The sequence below is a fragment of the Chlorocebus sabaeus genome, chromosome 9 (genome assembly GCF_047675955.1).
Source record: "Chlorocebus sabaeus isolate Y175 chromosome 9, mChlSab1.0.hap1, whole genome shotgun sequence".
In the NCBI taxonomy this organism is placed as follows: Eukaryota; Metazoa; Chordata; class Mammalia; order Primates; family Cercopithecidae; genus Chlorocebus; species Chlorocebus sabaeus.
In genome coordinates this window covers 125,216,031-125,233,301 of record NC_132912.1, presented here as the reverse complement: position 1 = coordinate 125,233,301, position 17,271 = coordinate 125,216,031, and the positions used below count along the sequence as shown (strand labels likewise).

The following is a 17,271-nucleotide window of genomic DNA, read 5'->3' as shown; positions in this document are numbered from 1 at the left end:
CAGTCCCTCAGGGAACCCACAGCCCCCGGCATTGCCTCCGTCTCTGTGCCTGCGGCTCACTCTCCAGGGAAATGAAGGTCACTTCGGTGCCTGGGACTGGCCACAACAACCTCAGTATCAACACCCAGGGAGCAGCAAACAGCCACCCTAAGCAATGAGTGGATGAAGACCCTAACTCTCCACCCTTGAGCGGCAATGACTCTGAGGTTTGACGTGGATTCTTGGTGATCCTCCGGGAGGTCCCTCTGCTCCCCATGCTGAGCTCGCATGTGAGCCCACCATTTGTGACTCACTGCCATCCTCCCACCCTTACCCCACTTCCCTGCCTCTCTTCACAGCAATCATAAGTGAACTATTTACAAATGCATCCTTCCCTCTGGGTCAGTGGCTGACAGCACTCAGGGTAATACGGTGTTCAAGAGGAGGGGAGGTTTCACCAACCAGATCCCTGAAACATGCCATCCCTGAGAAGGAGCATCGGGGAAAACAGGGGTATGAGTTATGCGGACGTTCCTAGAGCAGAATAAAAAGCTCGTTATTTCTGATGTCAGCATGCTGGACCCTGTGTCTGAACACCGGTGCCTCAGTCACCCCCAAACCAATGTTGGGGCACTGCTTGCAGCTTGGGGATCCGTGCTGACCATGGCATTGTACCTACAGGCCAGTTGCCCCAACTAAACTCCAGAGCCACCAGATAACCAGGAAAGTCTTGGGCGGGGGCCCTGGAGTAAGAAACCTGTTTGTCACTATATTCTCTGAATACAGTCTGTCCCAGAATGGGCCCAAGTGATTTTCTTTTTTTAATAGAGACGGGGTTTGCCATCTTGCCCAGAACTGGTCTTGAACACCTGAGCTCAAGCAATCTGCCTGCCTCATCCTCCCAAAGTGCTGGGATTACAGTTGTGACCCACCACACCTGACCCTCCAGAAATCTTTGATGCCTACCTGAGCAGATAACACCAGCATCTTCACTATGGCCACAGTTATGGGAGAGCCAGCCATTGTGGGGGCAGCTCCACAGGTGGTACTCGTACCCTGAGCAGTGCACGTCATCCAGGACAATGGGTCCTGAGCCCTGGCCAAACCGGGCATTTCCTGGGGCTGATATGGCCCAGCCACAGCCCAGCTGCCTGCAGACCACGTTGGCATCATTGGTGTCCCAGCTGTCATCACACACGGTGCCCCAGGAGCCTTGATACAGGACCTCCACCCGGCCCTGACACCTGCCATCTCCATTCACCAGCCTCAGGGCCAAATCATAATCAGATCCTAGAGGAAGGCACAGAATTTCTCTTGTACACTCCTACTGAGAGACAAGGTCTTAGGGCCTGCAGGGCATTCAGGGTCTTTCCCATAGGCAAATATCTTTGAGAGAATCTCTAACTAGGCTGGGCTCTAACATGCCTTAAGGTTAGAGTTCTTCATGGGGAAGAGGACAGTGACTGCTTGGCCCAAACCCAAGTCTTAGAGCTTCTGCTGGAGGAGAATAACAGGCTCCTCCTAATCTGCATCCTGGAAGGGGCCTAGAGATACACAAGACCCGCTGGAGGAGAATAAAAGGCTCCTCCTAATCTGCATCCTGGAAGGGGCCTAGAGATACCTTTCTCTAAGCAGACCATGGGCTCTGTCTGATTCCCTCAGACAGGGGACACACAACACCCCACACTGAAGAGCAGCGTGATGACATCAGGATGTCCTGGAAGGAGCTCTGATGTGTATCTGCAGCTCTAAGGTTGGCCTGGAGCACATTTTGCATGTGATCTTCCTGGCCTTATAGCCTTCCTCAGGGCCAGGAAGGCTGGGGTCAGCACAGAGCTGTGGAGACGGGGGAGCTGGGCTGTCACTCTGAACTGGAGACTGATCCCACTGGTCTCTGCTTCCAAAGCACACAGGCTCTTAGAGACGCCACATTCTGACTGATTTCTCCCTACCCCCAGGAACATGGGCAGTGAAGGAAGCTTCACTCTAGCTGACCTCTGGGATACAGGTCACTGTGTACTCACAACATTCCCTCCCATCCCATTCCCTAAAATTTTTCCTGAATAACAGTAAAGCCCATGGATATAGCTGGCATCATGACATACAGAAACGGACTCAAAATTACTGATTACCTGTCACAACAGTAGACTCGGTATTTGTGGTGGTAGTCTCTGCATTTGCCAATTGTAGAAGATGAAAAACAAAACAAAACAAAACAAAACAAAAAAACAGAAAATATAAAATTAGATCTCTTTTGAGGACACTCATGGGCTGAAAGTAAACTGGGATCTGCTGAGAAGCCATCACTCCTGATTGGATATTGTCTTGCTGTGTAACTTTGGGAAAGTCGAGAAACATGTCTAGCACTGAGTTCTTCAATTCTAAAGGGCTGCTTGTGGAGGATATATTTCTGTACCAACATACTCACTCTGATTCTGATATATAGGTTACATGTAACCTATACAGAACTCCAGGAGAGGGATGCAAAAATAACTTTTCCCATTATTATGCCTCTAATTGATTTCTCTTCTCTAATTGCATTGGCTACTATCTCCAGTATGACACTGAACAGCAGTGGGGATAGAGGGCATACTTGCCTTGTTTTTCACACGGAAATGCTTCTAATATTCCCCTTTAAGTAAGATACTGGCTTGGAATCTCTGTTTTTGAATTGCTCCAGAGCCCTGGAATTTATCCAGGGCACCTACAAGAACTGACTGAGTGCTGGGGCTTGGAGAGGAAGTGACCTGAGAGTTACCCTTAACCCATTGCAGCCACAGCAATCAGCTTCTGTCTGAGCTCTCCACTGGACTTCTACATGAGGTCTCTGGATCTAGAAGAAATGTGACTCCCACCTGACACTAGAGTTCCTGGTAAGAGCAAATCCGAGTAAGTCCTATCTGCAGTCCTGTGTGACAGGCAGATCAGTCAAATCCATCCACCCCCTTGCTCCCATCCCTGGCTGGACCAGTTATACCAAAGGGCTTGTCAGGCCAAGGTGTGGTCCTTAACATGTAACAGGGTCCTCAGGGGAAATCACTCCAGAGGAAGGAGCAGATTCTCCTCTTATAGCTGCTGCAAATAAGAAAACATGGGAATCTTGGTAAGGGACATGGCTAAGTCAGAATAAAGCCAGTCTCACCCTCATTTCTAGTGTCTTCTGTGTCCTTAATCATAGGAAAGAGAAAGAGGTTAAGTCAGGCCTCACCCCATGGGCCAGAGGGAGAGGAAAGGGATGACCTGAGGAATGGGAGGGCCTGATGCGTGTACCATCAGCATTCCCAACTGCTGCATGCCAACCCTGGGCAGGGCAGAGGCTTTGGTGAGAATGTTGTCCTTGAGCTTCTCCTAGGGCCAAGGTTTCCCATGGGAAATGGGAAGTGACTTCCCTTCCCAAAGCCCAGACTGCCAGAATCCCAGGCTGTATTGACTATGTCTCCCAGATTTCTCACTGGAGGTACCCAAGGGGGAAGTACATGACCTCTGATGCCCATGAGTTGAAGGATTGTTATTTCTCTCTGTTAAGAAGAAACAAGGGTGGCCTAACATGGGCTTAAAGAAAGGGCAAAGGCAAGGATGCTGTCCTAGCAATTTGGCTACATTTAGCAGGTAGGCACCTGCCTCTCAAGGCCCTGTAGCCAGATATCCAGCACCACAGGCTGGTCAGAGATGAGCACAGCTGGGTGAGGAACATAGGAGTGAGCAACAAGCAAGGATAACAGAATCTCTAGAAACAAGAGTCCACTGAGAACTCCTTGGAGATGTATCTTCAAGCTGATTCCTCCTCAGTCTCAGACACGATCGATGCAAGAGATACCTGTTCAGACCTAAGGCCTTATGTGGAAGGGCCCCTCTTGGGAGCTAAGCACCCTACTTTCTATGCCCTCTGCACCTCATCTGAATCAGAGATGAACCTAGGGGTGCAGAGTGGTAATGAGCCCACAGGGATCCCTCATAGTAGACGTTACCTTCTGCTGCAGTTGACTCCAGGGGCGCCTCTGAGGGAAACACAGAACCTGCAGGGTGGAGAAAGGAGGAGCTCATTAATGGTAGCCCTCACTTGGGGAGGGTTAGTCCATGGCTTCCTCAGCTCTGAAGCAAGGGCTGGAAACACAGGGCCTAAGGGCACCCTCCATTGCTAAAGGCCAACCATGTGCCAATCGCTCTGTCATTGTACTGGTCCCAGGCTGGCTAGGATGCCACATGAGCATCCTTTACTCTTATTACCCTATCCCCACCTCCTCAAATGACAAAACACACCCTCAAATGACAAATATTCACCATGACTGGAATATTCCTGAGAAGTGGTTCAACTAGAAAAAAGGAAGTTTCGAAAGCAAACCAACCTTTCCAGAATGCAACACTAAGCCACTCACAAAGTGGCTGCATGGAGGACGATGCCCCCTTGGGAAGCCCAGTCCCACTTGGTAGCTGGATTATCAAGGGCACACCCCAGCATGGTAGCCTGGGCTCAGTCCAGCCCACACTCCAAATGCCAGAGTTGCTCTCAAAGTAGACAGTTTAACCAGAAACTCCTCTTTGGGGATCACACCATGGGACAGTGTCCTTGGAAGTTTCTTTGTGGATTAAAAAAACCCTCCATCCTCCTCATCCTTTAAAAGAGGAGAAACTGCCACTCAGGAAGATATTTGGTATCCTAGGCCAGGGGTGGTCGTGATGCTGCTCATCAGAACCAGTCTACGAGGTGATTGTATCAGCAGACTCCGGGGGGCTGAGACTGAAGCCTGCCTCCACCACATTCAGCTTCAGAAAGACAGGCAGATGATCCATTGACCTGCACTATCTATGAAAAGGGGTGGTACCACCTGCCCTCCAACATCAATTAAGACATGACTTACATCAAAGCAAGTAAACTATAGAACACACTCATAAGTATACACATGAGCTCATGTGTGGTGATAATGACTCAGAGTTGCACATACACAGTGTAAGGTGACATCCACACTACCTGAGCACATGACGCCAGCTCACTACTTTCTATGCCCTCTGCACCTCTTCTGGATCAGAGATGAACCTAGGGGTGCAGTGGGGTAATGAGCCCACAGGGATCCCCCGTAGTAGATGTTACCTTCTGCTACAGTTGACTCCAGGGGCGCATCTGAGGGAAACACAGTATCTGCAGGGTGGAGAAAGGAGGAGCTCATTAATGGTTGCCCTTGCTTGGGGAGGGTTGGTCCATGGCTTCCTCAGCTCTGAAGCAAGGGCTGGAAACACAGGGCCTAAGGGCACCCTCCATTGCTAAAAGCCAACCACGTGCCAATCGCTCTGTGATTGATTGTACTGGTCCCAGACTGGGCTAGAATGCCACACGAGCATCCTTGGGCTAGGATGCCACACGAGCATCCTTTACTATTATTACCCTACCCCCACCTCCTCTGCTGCCACAGCCTCTATTCAAGAGGTTACCCAGTCCATTCACAACCCCAGGCTAGTCACAAGATTGAATGTCAAAAGACATCTGACTGTGTTTATGGCTCAAACACACCCTCAAATGACAAATATTCACCATGACTGGAATATTCCTGAGAAAGTGGTTCAACTAGAAGAAAGGTGGTTTTGAAAGCAAACCAACCTTTCCAGAATGCAACACTAAGCCACTCACAAAGCGGCTGCATGGAGGACGATGCCCCCTTGGGGAGCCCAGTCCCACTTGGTAGTTGGATTATCAAGGGCACACCCCAGGCATGGTAGCCTGGGCTCAGTCCAGCCCACACTCCAAACGCCAGAGTTGCTCTCAAAGTAGACAGTTTAACCAGAAACTCCTCTTTGGGGATCACATCATGGGACAGTGTCCTTGGAGGTTTCTTTGTGGATTAAAAATCCCCTTGGTGTCTGCACACATCCTGGCACTGTGTGAACAAAGGAAATCAGAACTGGGATTTGCTGGGTCGGGTCTGGGAGAAGTTCTCTTTTCCATTGAGAATATTAAGTATCTTTTATTTGTCATTTAATTCCCAATAAAGAGAATGCCTTGGGTTATTCCTCAATTTGATGTTGGTATACATTTATGTCTTAAGGACCAGCAGTTCCCCCATCCTCCTTAGCCTTTAAAAGAGGAGAAACTTCCCTCTAGGAAGGTATTTATTTGTATCCGAGGACAGGGGTGGTCCTGATGCTGCTCATCAGAACTAGTCCATGAGGTGATTGCATCAGCAGGCTCTGAGGGGCTGAGACTGAAGCCTGCCTGCACCACATCCAGCTTCAGAAGGACAAGCAGATGATCCCTTGACCTTCATTGTCTACGAAATGGGGGCAGTGCCACCTACCCTCCAACATCAACTAAGACATCACTTACAGCAAAGCAAGTAACTGCAGAGCACACACAAGTGTACAAACACGTGCTCATGTGTGGTGATACTGACTCAGAGTTGCACATACACAGTGCAAGGTGATATCCACACCACCTGAGCACATGGTGCCAGCACCCTACCTTCTATGCCCTCTGCACCTCTTCTGGATCAGAGATGAACCTAGGGGTGCAGTGGGGAAATGAACCCACAGGGATCCCCCATAGTAGACATTACCTTCTACTGATGTTACCTCCAGGGACGCCTTTGAGGGAATGAGAGAATCTGCAGGGTGGAGAAAGGAAGAGCTCATTGATGGTAGCCCTCGCTTGGGAAGGGCTGGTCCATAGCTTCCTCAGCTCTCAAGCAAAGACTGGAAGCACAGGGCCTAAGTGCAGGCTCCATTACTAAGAGCCAATCAACTGCCAATCCCTCTGTCACCGTAATGGCCCCAGGCTGGGCTAGGATGCCGTACGAGCATCCTTTGCTCTTGTTACCCTCCCCCAACCTGCTCTGCTGCCACAGCCTCTATTGAAAAAGTCACCCAGTCCATTCACAGCCCCATCCTAGTCACAAGATTGGATGACAAATAACACCTGGCCGTTTCTATAGCTCAAACACACCCTCAAATGACAAATATTCACCATCACTGAAACATCCCTGAGAACGTGATTCAACCAGAAAAAAGGTAGTTTCCGAAGAAAACTATCCTTTTCAGAATGCAAAACTAAACCACTCACAAAGTGGCTGCATATAGAACCATGCCCCCTTGGGGAGCCCAGTCCTACATGGTGGTTGGATTATCAAGGGCACATCCCATGCACAGAGGCATGGGCTCAGGCCAGTCCACACAGCAAATGCCACGGTTCCTCTAGAAGTGGACAGTTTAACCCGAAACTCCTCTTTGGGGAGCACGCCATTGGCCAGTGTCCTTGGAGGTTTATTTGTGGATCAAAGAACCCCTTGGTCTCTGTGCACATCCTGGCACTATGTGAACAAAGGACATCAGCACTGGGATTTGCTGGGTTGGGTCCAGGAGAAGTTCTCTTTTCCATTGAGGATTTTAAGTATCCTTTATTTAATTCCCAATAAAGATAATGCTTTGGGTTACTCCTCAATTTGATGTTGGTATACATTTATGTTTTAAGTTCCCCCATCCTCCTCAGCCTTTAAAGGAGGAGAAACTGCCACTTAGGAAGATATTTATTTGGTATCCGAGGCCAAGGGTGGTCGTGATGCTGCTCATCAGCACCAGTCCATGAGGTGATTGCATCAGCAGGCTCTGGGGGCCTGAGACTGAAGCCCGCCTACCACATCCAGCTTCAGGACAGGCCGATGATCCCTTGACCTTCACTGTCTATGAAATGGGCCGGTAACCACCTGCCCTCCAATATCAATTAAGACATGACTTGCTGCAAAGCAAGTAAGCTGCAGAGTACACACATACGTACACACACATGCTCACGTGTGTTGATATTGGCTCAGAGTTGCACATACACAGAGCAAGGTGATATCCACACTACCAGAGCACATGACACCGGCATCTTCCCTGTGGCCACATTCGTGGTTATACCATCCGCTGTGGGGACAGCTTGACAGGTAGGGCTCCCTTCCTGAGCAATGCACATCACCCAAGAGAATGTTTCCCAAGCCCTGACCAAAGTGGGCCCAGCCCAGGGCTGACACGGAATAGCCACAGCCGAGCTGCCTGCAGACAACATCGGCATCCTGGGCATCCCAGCTGTCATCACACACAGTGCCCCAGTAGCCTTGGTACAGGACCTCCACCCGGCCCTGACACAGGTCACCTCCATTCACCAGTCTCAGAGGCAGACCTGCAGTGACACAGCGGGAAGCCCTTATCCTGGTGCTCTTGGCCACCTTGACTTGCATCCCTACCCACCTCACTCCCCCTTCTTCCTCTCACCACCCTGCCTATTTATAGTCCTTCTCCCCACAGGATCTTAAATATCCTTGTTCTTCCACGTTCTGTCTTTGCCCTCCTCTCATTCTGTATTTTCCCCCTGGAGAACCTCATGTACTCTGAGAACTTTCCAGAAGACCCCCAAATCCACCTCTCTGATCCTGACTCAGCCCTGACAGCCCAGCCCTGAGCTCTAGACCAGCATTTTCAGTGGCCTCCTGGCCATCCCATCCCCCACATCATACCAAACTCAACACAGCCTCTTCCCTCCATTTAAATTAAGGATGTCATCATGCTCCACATCAACCATGCTGGGAACGAAGGCATCCTATTCAACTCCTCCTTCTCCTCACGTCCTACATCTAACATGACCAAGGTCATTCTTTTCTTGTCATTCCCACTGCCATTTCACTGGGATAAGCCTTCATCCCCTTGAACCTGGCCTCCTCCCAGCTGAATCCTCAGTCTCTGCTCTTCCTTTCTCTAGTCCATCCACATTCATTGATTCAGCCAGCATTGATGGAGTGCTTACTCTGTGCCCATTTCTGTGCTAAGAGGATTCATCAGTCTCCAGGTGGTCTTCAAGTTTTATCTTTACAAAGTACAAATATATTCAATTCAATTCCTGCTCAAAATGCTTCAATATACTCTCCAGTACCATCAGGATCAAGTCCAAGAGCAAGCTTTGACCTACTTTTCCAGACTCCTATCCTGGGAGGCCTGAAACAGCCTGCTTCCCACCGTGGAGCTGGCCATGCTGGGAAGTCAATAAGTACCATGTTCCTGCCTGACACAATGCCACTAGACCACCCACTGGGGTAAGCTGCATTGATGGTGTGAGGAAAAGAGGCACAGGTCCTGAGGGGTGCAGCCCACCATCCTGAGAGTACGAGCCAGATCCTGGGTGTGGCTTTTCAATGGTGAGTTTGAGATTATGAGAAACTTGTGGTCACAGAGTGAGAGGCTGGAATGGGATGCAAGGGAAGGGGGCAGGTTGCTTTTTCTCCCAGAGGGAGGAAAGGCCAGCTGCACCATCTTCAGGGCATCCCCAAAGTACATTCAGGACCTCCCATGCTCTGTCCCTCCCCAGATTCAGGGACATAATCCATGGAGGAGATGCCTGTTCAGACCTGAGGCCTTATTCGGAAGGGCCCCTCCTAGGAGCCAAACACGCTACCTTCTATGCCATCTGCACCTCTTCTGGTACAGAGATGAACCTAGAGGTGCAGCGGGGCAATGCGCCCCCTCCTGGTCACCCTGTGAATGGTCCTTCCAGAAAAGTGCTCAGTCTCCCTGCCTCAGACTCTCCCTTGCTGGGTGTTGGTCAGAAAGCTGCCTTTCCGAGGCCATTTCTGGCTCTCTCAAGTCATGTCTTGAAAAGGGAGGGACTGACCTCAACAGGGCCAAGGGCCCAGGAGCAGAGTCATCCTAAGTGAACACATAGAAGACCCTGAAAAATCAAACTTAGGCACAAAAGTCTGCACACTCTCACTGGAGAGGCGGGGACATTTAGCCAAAGTCAAAGACCAGGACAGGGGTAGGAGGAGGCACCCATCCTAGGCTCAAATCTTTGCCCTGCTACTCACCAGACACATAATCTTAGACATAGAAATATTGACAAATTAGCTAACTGTGCCCTGGTTTTCCCATCTGCAAAATGAGCATAATCATATTTCTTACCTCAAAGTGTTCTTGGGAAGATTTCATGACAATAGTACTCACTATGTGCATTAGTTGGGCACTTACTGTGTGCCAGGTGGTATTTTAAGTATTTTTTAAATATATCAATTCATTTCATACATGAAAATCATTTTACGCATGGTATATAGCAAGTACTTGGTAGAGTTTAGTTATCTTCAAGATACCTGTCATTATTAGTGAAAAGAAAGGTGGGCTGGGTGCAGTGACTCACGCCTGTAATCCCAGCACTTTGGGAATCTGAGGTGGGTGCATCACGAGGTCAAGAGATCGAGACCATCCTGGCCAACATGGTGAAACCTCATCTCTACTAAAAATACAAAAATTAGCTGGGCGTGGTGGCGCGTGCCTGTAGTCCCAGCTACTCTGGAGGCTGAGGCAGGAAAATTGCTTGAACCTGGGAGGTGGAGATTGCAGTGAGCCGAGATTGCACCACTGCACTCCAGTCCGGCGACAGAGCGAGATTCTGTCAAGAGGGGAGGGGAGGGGAGGGGAGGGGAGGGGAGGGGAGGGGAGGGGAGGGGAGGGGAGGGGAGGGGAGGGGAGGGGAGGGGAGAGGAGAGGAGGGGAGAGGAGAGGAGAGGAGAGGAGAGGAGAGGAGAGGAGAGGAGAGGAGAGGAAGGAAGAAAAGGTACTGACCTTTATTTTCAACTATCTCTCCTCAAACCAAACTGAAGCTAACCTCATCTGATAAATGACTGAGAGTCAGAGAGCAAGAGGAAGGGGAACGACAGCTGGGACTGACCCAGTGTGCACTTGGGATACGCCCCAGGTCTTGGCACCCACGTCTCCTGTCTCCCCGGCATTCCTGCAGTCGCAAGGCGGGTGTTTGCTCTGTGACCTGGGCTGTGCTCAGCCTCAACTAGCCAACAGCAGCAGAGGAGAACTGGCCAACCCCACCAGGGAAGACAAGTGAAGAAAAGGTCTTACCGTAGTCTGCAGTACTTGGGATCCACTCACCTGGAAAGAACGCAAATTGGTCTTAGAAACACTGTTTAGAAATGATTTCCCATGAGTCACAGAAATTGGCTTTCGCTTCACCGTACAATCACACCAGAGGGCGCTGTGGCTCAATCTTGGGTTTGTGTGTCTCCGGCGTTCTTGCTAAATGAATTTTGCAATAGCAGATTAAAGCAAGGGGATTGGATATGAGGAGTTCGATCATTTTAGATGTAATGAAGCACATATGTCTCTTTACTAGGCCCCTAACGCTACAGCTTATAGCTACAGGATGTAACCTATGCTTGGAAAGAAGGGCTGGATAAGAAAAGACAGCTTAAGCTGGTTGTCCAGTCTGAAATTTGAGTATAGCTGGCATTGACAACAACCACTCGGATGCCCCCTAAATAAGAAAATGTGTTAGTGTCAGATATTCTGTTCCTTCTGACCCATAACCTGAAAACATTTTATTCTATCTTGAAGCAAATGGAAATCTAGAGATCCCTGGATCTTTATATTCAGTAAGGCCGGACAAGGTCCGTTGGACTCAACTGTAACTTTTGAGTTTCTTTTTGAGCAGTTCTAACTATACTTGTGAGTGTTGATATTTCACAACTTTTATATATTTTAGAGGTCTTTCAAAGATCAGAGACAATATTTATTCATTTTTAAAAAGGATAAAACTCATTCTATCTTGTAATCACCATATGAATCCATTAGATCCTTTTATAAATCCAAGATTCATTATTGGCTCCTGATTTTATTTTTTCTATATCTTGAAACATTTCACTATTTTGTCATCCAATAAATTATTGCATCATTATTCATCAATTATTAAATAGTAAGAAAATGGTAGAATGGTCAAGTTGCCTAGAAGGAAGATGAACAAGTGAAATAAGTCATAATTCTTCCATGCCCAAAGTATTGTATTATCTTTCAAGAAGATTTTTTTAAGACTAGAGATACTTTCTTCATAGTCTGCTTTTAGCTTTCATTGAATGCAGTTCGGAATTAGAATTTTTTCATTTTCTACTTGTGATAGCAAAGAGAAGAAAACTGACAAAGGAAGACGTTTTTGCAATAATTAGATGAACCAGAAGAGGAACATAAAGATACAAGATATAGCACTCCAGATACAAATAATGGTAGAACTGATTGTACAACAAAAATCTCAGACTATGAGTCCTCAGATGATGATATCCTAGATGAATTTCTCAAATTCAAGAATCCAGGAGCCAATGATACAATTCTAAGGACAAAAATAAAATATAGTACTCTTACCCACTTTGATAGGGATTTCATCACATGATATTTTGCAGCAAGAACTTCAATCATCTTATTTTGCTAGGAAAAAGACCTGTGATGGTATTCTTTTGTCTTTTGTGATGTTTATATACCAAAATCTATGTGATACAAAAAGGTCTGCTATGTTTAAATTTTTATTAACAATCCAACATACTTTCTTTCATTATTCCTTTTCTTTTTACTTCCTGGTAAAAGGAGGATTAAGGCATTTGACAGATTATTATTTTATTTTTAGAGACAGAGTCTTGCTCTATTGCCCAGGCTGGATTCAAATTCCTAGGTTCAAGCGAGCCTCCTGCCTCCAGCCCTGGAGTAACTGGAACTATAGGTATGCGCCACCATGCCTGGCTCTTCAGATTCTTTGTAAACGTGGGTCCTGATAGCAGTGACAATCATGGTTCAGAGATTTGAATTTCTCTAATGGAACCAACAGGCCAGTGACAGGACTTGCTGTATGTCAGAGAACCTCTTCACCTGCCTCAACCGTCTGAATGTGAGCTCCATGATGGGCTCAGCTGCCCTGATGGCTTAGGAAGGGGGCCACTGAAACCACGTGGCTACGCATCCCTGAAAATGAAGAAGAAACTCACAGTAGAAACCAGAACATTCATGATGGAATGTATCTCAAAATAATAAGAGCTACTTATGATAAACCCACAGCCAATATCACACTGAATGGGCAAAAACTGGAAACATTCCCTTTGAAAACTGGCAGAAGACAGGGATGCCCTCTCTCACCACTCCTATTCAACATAGTGTTGGAAGTTCTCGCCAGGGCAATCAAGCAGGAGAAAGAAATAAAGGGTATTCAATTAGGAAAAGAGGAAGTCAAATTGTCCCTGTTTGCAGATGACATGATTGTATATTTAGAAAACCCCATCGTCTCAGCCCAAAATCTCCTTAACCTGATAAGCAACTTCAACAAAGTCTCAGGATACAAAATCAATGTGCAAAAATCACAAGCATTCTTACACATCAATAACAGACAGAGAGCCAAATCATGAGTGAATCCCATTCACGATTGCTTCAAATAGAATAAAATAGCTAGGAATCAAACTTACAAGGATGTGAAGGACCTCTTCAAGGAAAACTAGAAACCACTGCTCAATGAAATAAAAGAGGACACAAACAAAGGAAGAACATTCCATGCTCATGGATAGGAAGAATCAATATCATGAAAATGGCCATACTGCCCAAGGTAATTTATAGATTCAATGCCATCCCCATTAAGCTACCAATGACTTTCTTCACAGAATTGAAAAAACTACTTTAAAATTCATATGGAACCAAAAAAGAGCCCACATTGCCAAGACAATCCTAAGCCAAAAGAACAAAGCTGGAAGCATCACGCTACCTGACTTCAAATTATACTACAAGGCTACAGTAACCAAAACAGCATGGTACTTGTACCAAAACAGAGATATAGACCAATGGAACAGAACAGAGCCCTCAGAAATAATACCACACATCAACAATCATCTGATCTTTGACAAATCTGACAAAAACAAGAAATGGGGAAAGGATTCCCTATTTAATAAATGATGCTGGTAAAACTGGCTAGCCATATTTAGAATGCTGAAACTGGATCCCTTCCTTACACCTTATACGAAAAGTAATTCAAGATGGATTAGAGACTTAAATGTTAGACCTAAAACCATAAAAACCCTAGAAGAAAACCTAGGCAATACCATTCAGGACATAGGCATGGACAAGGACTTCATGTCTAAAACACCAAAAGCAATGGCAACAAAAGCCAAATTTGACAAATGGGATCTAATTAAACTAAAGAGCTTCTGCACAGCAAAAGAAACTACCTTCAGAGTGAACAGGCAACCTACAGAATGGGAGAAAATTTTTGCAATCTACTCATCTGACAAAGGGCTAATATCCAGAACCTACAAAGAACTCAAACAAATTTACAAGAAAAAAACAAACAACCCCATCAAAAAGTGGGTGAAGGATATGAACAGATACTTCTCAAAAGAAGACATTTATGTAGCCAACAGACACATGAAAAAATGCTCATCATCACTGGTCATCAGAGAAATGCAAATCAAAACCACAATGAGATACCATCTCACACCAGTTAGAATGGCAATCATTAAAAAGTCAGGAAACAACAGGTGCTGGAGAGGATGTGGAGAAATAGGAACACTTTTACACTGTTGGTGGGACTGTAAACTAGTTCAACCATTGTGGAAGACAGTGTGGCGATTCCTCAAGGATCTAGAACTAGAAATACCATTTGACCCAGCCATATCATTACTGGGTTTATAACCAAAGGATTATAAATCATGCTGCTATAAAGACACATGCACACATGTTTACTGCAGCACTATTCACAATAGCAAAGACTTGGAACCAAATGTCCATCAGTGATAGAGTGGATAAAGAAAATGTAGCACAAATACACCATGGAATACTATGCAGCCATAAGAAAGGATGAGTTCATGTCCTTTGTAGGGACATGAATGCAGCTGGAAACCATCATTCTCAGCAAACTATCGCAAGAACAGAAAACCAAACACCGCATGTTCTAACGCGTAGGTGGGAATTGAACAATGAGAACACCTGGACACAGGAAGGGGAATATCACACAATGGGGCCTGTCGTGGGGTGGGGGCAGCGGGGAGGGATAGCATTAAGAGACAGATCTAATGTAAATGACGAGTTAATGGGTGCAGCACACCAATATAGCACATGTATACATATGTAACAAACCTGCATGTTATGCACATGTACCCTAGAACTTAAAGTATAATAAAAAACTTAAAAACAAAATAAAAAAAGAAACCAGAAACCAGAACATTCTTTCAACAGAGATAGCAAACTAGGGAACATCTGTACCAGAACATCCCCACCTCATTTCTGACATGCCATCCCTGCTCCCACACTCAAGGACAAGCTGACAGATGTGCCTGAGAGAGCCTTCCATTCAACACTCTGTCATTTAAACACAGTCTACATGACACCATGCAATTCCCACTGCCAGGCCCCAGGTATCCTGCTTAATCCCATGGCAGTCTAACTCATCCAGCTCAGAAACTCAGAGCTCCAGAGCCTTGACAAGGCTTATCCACCACATGGAACAGAACATTGAAGTTGTTCCTGGTTCTGCTGTCCACACATTTTGAATAGACCTTTCTGCACATATTGAGACCAATTTGTAGTCTTCCAAGAATCAACCACATAGCTATAGATTACTCCAGCTGCCATTGTAGGAATGGTGGTAAATTGTCTGACGGAAGAAGCTTCCACTTGTTTGTTTTCCAGGAAATGGAGATAGGCTGGTCTCTACCACTGGGGATCAGTGTCCGACATAGCTAAGCCATCAGAATGGCCCAACCAAAAGCCACAAAGAGATCTGTCAAGGTATTTCCCAAAGATCTAAGCATTTTCCAAGAGTTCTGGTGCCTTTCCATTTGGACTTAGTCACTGCCACAAATCTCATGAAGGTGAGAAATGTACCTGCTGATGAAGAGCTTGAACATAAAAATAGGTAAGGTATCATCAAGCCAGCCCATATCTACCAAGTAGGCTACTCCAATGATGCTGGGAGAGAAGCCTAAGGGGAGAAGCACTACGGGAAGAGAACTTAAGCAAACATTCATTGAAGACTTACTGTGTCTTCATAATTTCTTGAAGATAATACCGTTTTACTATTTATATATGTTATCGCTTTTAACCCTCCCATAAACCCTGTCATCTGCACTTACAGATGAGAAACTGAGGCATAGATGTTTACAGAGTAGGCAAGGACACACAGACTGTAACATCCCTGTCCACCATTTTCCCCTGTACTGCCTCCTGCAAAACCACTGTCTGCTACCAACCCACTCCTTGTGGTTCTAGCTGATGCAAGGAAGGTGGTCCATGCCAACCTACTTTCCATAGCCCACCAGAGGTGGGTCTTCAATGGGAAGTCACCCAGCAGCCTTGACCAAAGCTCCACATTGCTTTACTATTGACTTTGCAGCACCATTCAAGATAAGACCATTTTGATCTTCACAGTTTTCATCTTTAAGGAGGTGGTAAGCCCCTCCCCTTCATCCATCACAAGCACACACTCTCAGGCACTATCTTTTCTGCCCTATAGTCTGCCTCTGTCTCAGCACGGTTTAAGGATTTTGTGGATGGGAGCCTCATGTGAGCCCTTGCCATGGAGTCTCATTGTCCCCAAGTGAATGGGGACAGCCCGAGGGGATAGTGTGGAGGTAGAGGATGCCACAAAGTGGATGTAGTGGTGGATTGTTCGTTGCTTAATGTGTCGGTTCGAGAGATGACCAAGAATGAGCTCCCCAGAGATTTCCTCATTGATTATATCTGCAGACTTGCCCCTGCCCTCTCCCTCCAGATTTAGACAAGGACTTAGAAAGCAAATAAGAACCAAGACTGACCACAGCTGTGCACACACCCACTCTTCACCCCTTTATCCCCAAAGACCAATATTTTCCCGCCACCAAAGGCAAGCACCACTTTCAAAACTTCACTGATCAGCAGTCTTTTTCCTTAGAGCTTCAGCAAGTGTATCAAGAACACAGGCAGAGAAATGGGACCTCAGGAGAGCCTCCCATCAGAGCATCACCCTGACTAGATACACATTAGGGTAGCTGAGCAGGGAGGAGAGTATATGGTTGTTGGGGGACAGTGGCTACAGTCAACCTAAGTCCGTGTCTATTTCTTTCAAGTTCCTGACAACAGTGCCGGGGGTAAGAGGCAAACACTCTCCTTCCCCACTCTGCCTGGCTACTCCTGCACCTGCTCCCGACCTCAGCTCCCTGTGACTTCCTCAGGGTTGCTCTCCCAGATGGGCTGCTCACACCTCTCCTGCCATGCACCTCTGGCTCCAGCACTTTTTACACTTTGTCATTGTGCCTGTGTGATCAGTTGATGCGTCATCCCTGAAGGCAGGGAACGTGTTCCCAAGCTGTGGGCTCTCCTGCTTAGAAGGCTCCTAGGAGGACTGGGGTTCGCCAGATGAGGTGGCAAGGATGTCGAGGCCATTTTGAGAAGTCAATGTTAAAGGTTCAGTGTTACCAATCTGCTCATGAAAAAGTCTTTAATATCAACAAGTCAAACTTACGATGTAGCCAAGAACTGTTTGGGAAAATGTTAAAA

General features: G+C 46.8%; 1 protein-coding gene across 1 annotated transcript in view; it reads right to left on the bottom strand.

Moving 5' to 3' along the window:
- The window catches only part of DMBT1 (deleted in malignant brain tumors 1), an 85,351-nt gene that overhangs the window by 57,920 nt on the left and 10,160 nt on the right, over positions 1-17,271 (bottom strand). Inside the window, exons 2-6 of the mRNA XM_073019534.1 lie at positions 10,840-10,869; positions 6,525-6,572; positions 5,069-5,116; positions 3,948-4,034; positions 946-1,269 (exon numbers count right to left, since the gene is read on the bottom strand). Of these exons, the coding sequence (XP_072875635.1) occupies positions 946-1,269; positions 3,948-4,034; positions 5,069-5,116; positions 6,525-6,572; positions 10,840-10,869 (537 nt within the window). The remainder of the gene's footprint in view (positions 1-945; positions 1,270-3,947; positions 4,035-5,068; positions 5,117-6,524; positions 6,573-10,839; positions 10,870-17,271) is intronic.